Raw genomic sequence first — 8,690 nt, 5'->3', positions numbered from 1 at the left:
CAAACGCAGAGGGTAAAATTATGATGATGATGAGGGTTTGGCTTAAATCCATCTACGCCATCTACTTATCCTCAACAGCTTAGGTCTCTTTTTCCAATTAACTCCTGAACAACGCCTCTCACTCGGCGCCGCCTCTCTACTATCAATTTGCTACCAAAATACTACCAACTTACAAAGGTTACATTTGCTAAGGAAGACGTGAAGAGCCACATACAATTTACCATCCATCCATATGTAATGACGTTAATAATAAAAAAAGAAAACTAGCTTTTCACGTGACTGTCTATGGCCAATGGGGCAACGCGCGTGGTTCGCGGGCGCGCGCGATAAAGTCGCGGCTCGCGGAGCGCGTGCCCTCGGCATTCGATCTTTGGCGTTCGAATTGACAAACCCTCTGAATTTTCTCTACGACGTGCAGCTCGATAAGCAAGCTAGATTTCTTGCCGGTAACAACCTACGGCCCTTTGTGAGCATTTCCTCACAGACAGAAGTGCGTGCATGCTGCCGGAGTGAAATTTAAATTTTTCCATGGCCGAGCAATTATGATAATCTTATGCGGCGTAAGCGCGCGCTCTAGCGCGACAGCAACCGTCCTCGTGAACGCGCTCTGTAATATGAAGGGCCCTGAAGGATCGAATTACAGTACCCGAGTGCCACGCGTTCAAAACTACGCCATTCACAAATTACTGTTACCAATCGTCTACGACGTCACAGAAATAGCAATTATTTATTTTACAGCCAAGCTGTTTAGCTCTAGCCCCTGTATGCGTACCTCACGTGCGTTCCTAGGAGGTGTGCGAATCAGGATTTTTCCGCGGGAGAAAAAAAAAATCAACACGGGCGGAGAGTGTGGTACCACATCAGCCCTGCATTAGAGAGGGTGCGGAACACCAACCGCGGAAACGTGGGGTTTTGGGGTTGAGTGCGTGGCGTCGAACGCGACGCAGCCATAGGACGCAGCCACTCTCGTCGCTAATTACGTGGACACCACCGGCCCGCAAGGCGGGGCCAGTTTTGTACACTGCTTCGGAATGGGCCCCGGTCAATCATGTTCTGTTTCGTGAATGTTTGCTTACAAATTAAAATTGAAAACTGTTGCACCCCAAACTCCGTCAACAATGGTTCGGCCCGCCATTCTTTTTCCTGTCTATATTTGAACTTTTTTAAACTGTCTAAGCGTCCTAGTTGTAACTCGAAACTAAGCGGTTTAAAAGGCGATTCATTATCGATGTACCCGTCATCTGTTTGTTCAGTCTTGATCAATCATCGTAAAAGGATTTTCACCGAACAGAGCACATATTACATTCATTTTGCCACTGCCTATTAGTGCCGGCCATCTTTCTCTTTCTTGTCTTTTAGGGGTGCAAATATCCTATTTTATTGGAGCAAAGGAAGGAAAGGGGGGGGGGGGGGGTAGTCTTTGTAGTCCAGGAGGCCTTGTTAAACTGGTTTGGAAAACTGCAGTTTGCGAAGCTCTCAGCTTTTGAAAGTTTCACCAAAAACTGCATTCTGGTGAGGGCATGGGACTTGTCATCCTGGTTACAGCGGAGTGGCAGTAATTGTTAGGCAGGAGATGCAGGGCCATAGCGGGACACTGGTAATCAAAAAAGGGAATCGAGCACTCTTCAGTTCCACAAGGTATGAGTTGCTAGCTGTCCACTGTTGGGAAACAGCACTGACTGGTCTGAAAGCTGCTCTTCTGTATCAAATTTATGGTGCATTCCTGTCTGCCGAAAAAAAAATCGTCTGCATCGTCGTCGTATCGTGTCATCACCACCTGATCGACCATTAGAGGTGGTGGAAGGTCATCAAACTTCTCTCATGAGTACTAGAAGCTTAATGAAAATATTACTGCTCGTGGGAAACACAAACACAGTATAACTTAATAAGATCCTGCACCCGAACAAAATTTGTCATTTTTCGGCGTTAATAAACCTACACCCTTTTTGCTGTTTTTACGTTATAGTATATCGTAGGTATGTAACTATCTAACCAAGGTTTCCGCTGGAGGGTGCGACGATGGAACACATGAAGGCGAAGCACAGTCCTCATAACTATCTAGGCGAAAGGAAAAGGGAGGGAGGTATGCGGCACTCAGAAACTTTAGGGAGTGTTCTGACACCGAAACACTTTCCACGGATACGCCCCTGCTGGTAGGCAAGGAAATTTCCTGCTTCAGAATGCTTGTTCGGTATGCGCTTAGTTGAAGCGTGTCTGTTCCATGCGTTGGGAGGATGGGGCGGGGGTGTAGTAATTCTTTTGTCTTTTTTTATTGAAGCTGCGAGCCTTTTAAAGTTGGTTTTCCGCAGTGACGTTGTACGATGTCGAGACCCAGCCCTCCGGCCGACAGGCCTAGCCAAGGAGCCCGACCCAAGCTTGGAGTTGCCAGAGATTACAGCAGCCAGCAGTCCAACCCCTGCGAGTAGAAGGTGTACCACTGTAAGCAGTTATTTTAAACACCTTGTTTGCTAGTTAAAATGAGTTTTTTAAAAAATAATGCACTCTGGTTATAAATTGACAGCATTAGAATAACTTCCATGTCTTGCAACTTGTCATATGCGAATGGCAGGTTCAACTCGGCGTCGCAAATGGCTGCATGAAAATGATGTTTTATTTTATAAATGGCAGGTATATCCGACCACGCCCATGTGTTGTAATTAGTGGATTATAGCAAGAAAAATTACAGCAATGACATTTAAGGTCTTATATTCAATGGGTGTACGGTTGATTTTTACGCTACACAATAAACACCTAAAATTGAAAAGCGCGATAAAATGAAAAAAATTCTCTTGCCTCAAACATATGGTACAGGTAGGTCTTGCCCAGTGTGAAACCTAAAACGTGATTAGATTGAGGCTGGACTGTGGTAACATTGCTTATCAATTGACACCAAGGGTATACCCTTAAAGACCCCGCATTTCAGTGCGACTGGCAGGTGGTACATTTCGAACAAGTCCACTACAGACGTTGGGGAAGTGGTTGGGGGGGGGGGGGGGGGGTTGATTCCTTTCTGGCTAGAGAAAAGGCGCCTATACGTTGCCCAGTGGCGGGTACTCAGGAAGTCACGCTCGTCGTCGTGTTTACACTTGTTTCTGTTACTGTTTCAGCTGCACGCCATGTCCTGCCAAGGGGAACGAGGGTGGCAATAGAAAATGGGCAGAGTTCATCGACGACCACCTCAGTAGGCACGAGGTGCCCCACTATGCCGGCTGCATCAGGAATTCGCGATGCACAGTGCGGTCTTCTCCCCCCGGTCCCCAGGCGAAGCGGCATCGAACGCGGTACGCTTCCTTCAGCCGCGGAGTTGCCTCCCTTTCTGCTCTATTGGCTGTATCCAGCTGTTGTAGGCACATTTTTCTGACCTCAGCGATGAGTTTTTCGTAGCTGGTACGCGGTATCACAGTAGTAGCTTGGTCACTGTTTCTGCAGCGGTCGTAACAGGCCGTCACCCAGACAGTAATTGCGAGGCATATATATGGTGCTGCAGGTGTGGTGCAGAGGATGTTTTGCCACAGGTGAGGTTGAGGTGCCACAGGACAGATGTCTTTTCGTGTCCGCAATTAAAAATACCAAGAAATTGCCGAGTGCGCGCACGAGAGCGAGGCCAGAGTCCTCTGGCGCGGGCTTCGCGGCGACCGCCCGCCGGTTAACATAACCAAGAAAATGCCTAGCGCTCGTGTGTGCGTGACTCGCGGCGATTTAAATCCCAGCGTCCCCTGCGCACGTTTGTCAAGCCAAGCATACCCACTTGGGAGATTGGCCAAGATTGGCTAAAAAAAAAAAAAAACTACAGCTTTCGCCATTCATAGCGTACGCCTCTCCGAGGTGATGTCCAATGATTATCACTTCTAAAAAGAAAAGATTTGGATCTTGGGAGGTTTCACAATCGAATGGACGCACTTTCAGTAAAGGCTGGACGCATTTTTAGCGAAGGTTCTGACGCACTTTTTACGCAGTTTTAGCTTCTGAACTTTTTTTCAACTCTCTGTAGGAAGGGGCGGTAAATTTTTTTGTGCACCGCGTCATGATGCTAAAAAAAACCGTCGTGTAGGTTTTTACAATCCTCTGTCGATTAAATTCTTGAAAGCCTAGGAGCAGTGTACGCTATGACGTGTCTTTCTCGTTCCGAGCAAGTGGCGCCATGATTACGGTGAACGCTGGAGTCTTTCTCGTTCCGAGCCAGTGTTTCCACGATTACGGCAAACGCTGGAGTGTTGTTTTTTTTTTTTTTTTTGCCAATATCGACCAATCTTCCTAAACGGGTATGCCTGGCTTGACGAACGTGCGCAGGGGATGCTGGGTGGTCGTCTCGAGGCACGCACACACGAGCGCTAGGCATTTTCTTGGTTTTGTTAACTGCCGGGCGGTCGCTGCGAGGCCCGCGCTCACGTGCGCGCGCTGGCAATTTCGTGGTATTTTAACTGCGGACTCGAAAAATTACGATTTGCTAAACAGCTTCGCTGTTAAAATTATCCAACTACCAACAAAATTATCCAACAAAAAAAGGTTCTGACATGCGTGCGGACAGAGCCTCAGCGCGCCTAGGCGCAACAAGCAGGCGCCGAGCAGTGGTCGGCCCGCCTGGGTCACCGTGGCGGCTTTCCCGCAGTGCTGGGCTTGCCGGAGTCACTTGGTAAAAACTACAGGAATGCGGGCGCTGCCGGTTAATTACGCATATTTTTCCTCAAATGTATCTATAGTTTTCTTTGCGCTAAACAACGGGAAGATGTACGACAAGCGCCAGCGTTTCACGAGATTTCGAACGCTTATGACTATATAAACCGCAATTGGCTTTCGAAGCCTCTGGGGTACGCCGCGAACAAAAGCGTTACCCCGAGACGCCGCCTTTGTGCTCTATATACTTGGGTCGAGCAAGCGAGCTAGGACGACAAGGCGAGCGCCTAAAGTGTTCTGCACTTAAAATTTGCCCTGGTCAATGGTCCGTACGGGTGAAGCTTCCATGTAAATGTCAAATTTTCCCCCGCAGCAACTTACCCCACCTGGGGCATTTCGCCTAAACTGGTCGATTAGCAGTCGAAATTTTCAAAACACCTAGCTGCCACTTTGATGAGATGGTGATGTGCCACGTTAGGTATTGAAAGTCCTGGACAGACAGCTTCGCACATTTCCCTGTCTTCACGTCCACCCCACTGCCCGAGGTAATCGTATACCGCTGCAGGGAATCGGTGGCGAACCGGGTGGTTTCGCCGATCCGATTACAACCACCCCACAGATTTGGGACCGTGGAGGGCCTCCTTGCGTGAAGCAGATTCTGACGTCGACAACGAGGAGGAGGAGGACAAGGACGTTGACGGGGAGGAGGACGACGACGACGACGACGACGGCCACAAGGCCTGGGAGCGCCTTGATTCTGGTAATCGGGGAGTATGAAAGGTTGCTGCAGGGGTACGTGCCGCTGTGCCCCTACTCAGGGGCACTGTGCCCCTACACCCTGAGTAGGGGCACAGCGGCACGTTGCACCTCCGCGTACTCAAAGAGTTGTCGTGTCACTTCAAAACCACACTCCTCGTTGCCGCAGGAACCACTGGACGTCCGTCGGCCGTCCAGTGTACGTCCACTACAGCTCTAGAGGGCGTCCTCTGGACGTCCGTTTCAGAGCCGATGGGCATACCATGCACGTCCATGGGACATCCGGATTTAACACTTCTGTACGTCCACTCGGACGTCCGAAATTGGATGTATACTTTGGGTGCTCGGTGTCAGTTTACACAATTACAAATGTTTTATTCCTAAGGCTTGGCAAACTGAAAAATGAAATTAGAATGTATAAGAGCATATTATGTGGTACATGTTCTACGGTACAAGGTTGCAGCGTTCATATGCTACGGTAGGCGCAAGCAGGACAACGACCTCCGTCTGGTAATCTTCAATATGGTAATATGTGTATAATTGATGCGACAGCCCATTTCTGTGCAGGATAAAATTGGGAAGCAGAGATAAGGCTGTTCTTGTTCTCTAAGTATAGTGCGTGATCCAGCGGCAATTAAATGTCCACCTACAATACAGGTGAGGGTTAACTTTCACGGAACGTACGGCTTAGTCAGAGAAACTGGCTTAGTTAGTATTTTAGAAATAAAATTTTCACTTTGTGGAAGGTTTTATGTCGCTGCATGTGGAACCATCAGATGTGTTTTCTGGAACATCATTTGAAGTTTTCTGACTGACCATTGCTGAATAACTGATTGAACTGGCAGACCAACTAATAATATTAGCAATTAAAATGTGCGAATTTTGAAACTTCGAGTACATAGCTAATATAGTTCTTGCCATTCTAGTCGACTCGCAGCGCAGTTTTGCCGTTGGAAGCATTTGGAGTTTTCGGATATTCAAAATCTACGAACAGAGCAATAAAGGTTGGCTGTGCCGCACAACATGCAAAATTTGAGCTTCACCGCACACATGCAGCCGTGGGGTGGTTTTTTTGCATGACCTTAAAGCTGTCAAAGAAGGTAACTCATGTAAGCAAAATGAGGGTATGACAAGTCTGGTGTATGTTAGCTGGAGTGGAATGATATGTAAAATTTCGTAAGCCGATAACAAGTTCACTGTCAACATACTCATCAGTAAGCTATGGTGAGTTACTATTGGTTGGTAATACTTACAGTAAGGCCATCACATTAAATACTTCCAGGGAACAGTCAAATATATTCACATGTGGAGTAACCTGCATTTCATTGCTGTGCATGCACATTTTAAAGCGAAGTTTTCTATGCCTCACTGATGGCGACCGTCCCGTCACCAGAACGCGCTACAGGAAAGCAAACTTTACGCAATAGGTTTCACCAAACGATGATGATGATAAGCAACATCAAGCGCCCCAAGAAAAAATAACTCTTCCTGCGGTCGGTACCGAACCTGGGCAATAGTCTAATTAGTGTCGCATGATGGCGGCGAACCTGGGTCCATCGCATCATGAAGCAAACATCTCTCAGACTGCACCCTTCCGACACGGCCGAAGCAGTTTCTAGTTAAAGCGAAGCTTTCGTGGGCTCCCTGAGGGCGACCGTCCCGTCATCAACGCAATGTATGGGAACCTCTACAACCTCTACAATGTATGGGAACCTCTATAACCAGAATTTAATTGCATTAATAACAAACATTTCTTAAATTTCGTCTCGAAATTGGTTTCAAATTTACGCCAGGTTCTCTCCTGTAAAGCATACTTCTTAGCACGCTTCAGCGTGTGCACGAAGAGCTCACTTACGGTCAATCTGTCTCTCTTAATTGCCTAAATCCAGTTCAACACAAGAGAGGGCGCCACCGCCTCAGCAAGCGCATGATTGCTTTTCTCACCGGCGCTTCTCCGGCGCCCAATCAGCGCGCGCCGTGTCGTAAGAGGGAGACTTACAATCTTCGAATACACTTACACCCTGCATGCTTTGTGACAAGTGTGTGGCGCCCCCCATCCCTGATATTCGTTGGCCGCTAAGTTCAGTGGCCCCACCAGGCTCGGTGGGCAACCTTGTGTGTGGCCGGGCAATAAACACCTCCGAGGACGGCTGCTCGGGGGTCAGTCACCGTCACCACCAGCACGCTGCATGTCGTCTCTCGGCAGGAGGGTACCCCTACCCTCACAGGTTCACGAACGCGGGACTAAATCGTGACACTGGCGACGAGGATGGGATTCGTCGCCACTCGTCGCCATTGACACTGGCGACGAGGGAAGAAGCCCGCGGAGCGGCCGAAGCCACCGTGAACGCCGAGACACCGCCCCCTCAAGCCAGCCGCCATTACGCCATGCCGCTGTACGGGAGGCTCGAGCCGTTCGAGGGTGAAGGGTCCGCCTGGCCGGTCTACGAGGAGCAAGTCGGCGTGTTTTTCCGGGCGAACGACACACCCGAGGCAAAACAGCGCGACATCTTCCTGGCCAGCTGCGGGACCCGCGTCTTCGCTCTCCTGCTCGACCTGCTCAAGCCGGCCACGCCGCACGACAAGTCGCTGGGTGAGCTGCTCGCGACGCTACGCTCGCACTACAGCCCGGCTCCGTCGACGCTAATGGAGCGTTTTCGCTTCAATAACCGGAGCCGCCGAGACGGAGAGACGCTCGGGCAGTTCGTCGCAGCGCTGCGAGGGTTGGCGAGCGGCTGCGCCTTCGGGGAGCAGCTCGACTCGCTGCTCCGGGACCGTTTCGTCTGCGGCATCAACGACCCCGCCATGCAGACGCGACTCCTGGAGCTTCCCGACCCCTCGCTGGACGACGCCGTGAAGGCAGCGCTGGCAATGGAGGCTGCGGCCAAGGACGCGGGCGAGCTAGCACGTGCGGCCGGCTCACCGTCGGCGGAGGCGGCGGTGAACAAGATGGCGGCACGGCATGGCAGGTGCGTTCGCTGCGGTGGTGACCACCCCCCCTCCCAGTGCCAGTTCGCGCAAGCGGAGTGCTTTGCGTGCGGAAGAACTGGGCACATTGCTCGGGCGTGCCGAGGGGGGACGACGGCGAACGGACGGAAGCAGCAGCCGGCGCCGAGCACAGGTTCCGCGCCAGCCCAAGGCCAAGGGAGTCGGCGCAAGGGTAGGCGGCGGGGGCGTGCGGCAGCAGCTTCGGGTGCAACGGCTGGGCTTCACGTCGTGGCCGAAGACCCGCAGATGTTCGACATGTGGCACGCGGCCACAGTGCAGCCGCCGGTGCCACCATACTGGCTGACCGTCGAAGTCTGCGGGCGCCCCATCTC

The 8,690-nt window shown here is 50.7% G+C and overlaps 1 protein-coding gene across 1 annotated transcript in view; it reads left to right on the top strand.

The window, feature by feature from the left end:
• Positions 1 to 2,321: 2,321 nt before the first annotated feature.
• The window catches only part of LOC144139664 (uncharacterized), a 46,883-nt gene continuing 40,514 nt past the window's right edge, over positions 2,322 to 8,690 (top strand). The window contains exons 1-2 of the mRNA XM_077671954.1: positions 2,322 to 2,418; positions 5,270 to 5,374. Of these exons, the coding sequence (XP_077528080.1) occupies positions 2,322 to 2,418; positions 5,270 to 5,374 (202 nt within the window). The remainder of the gene's footprint in view (positions 2,419 to 5,269; positions 5,375 to 8,690) is intronic.

The sequence above is a fragment of the Haemaphysalis longicornis genome, unplaced genomic scaffold (assembly GCF_048455015.1).
Source record: "Haemaphysalis longicornis isolate Haplotype H1 unplaced genomic scaffold, Haemaphysalis longicornis Haplotype H1 scaffold_5, whole genome shotgun sequence".
Lineage (NCBI taxonomy): Eukaryota > Metazoa > Arthropoda > Arachnida > Ixodida > Ixodidae > Haemaphysalis > Haemaphysalis longicornis.
The sequence above is the reverse complement of the archived record's forward strand: the minus strand, read 5'-3'. Positions and strand labels throughout refer to the sequence as shown.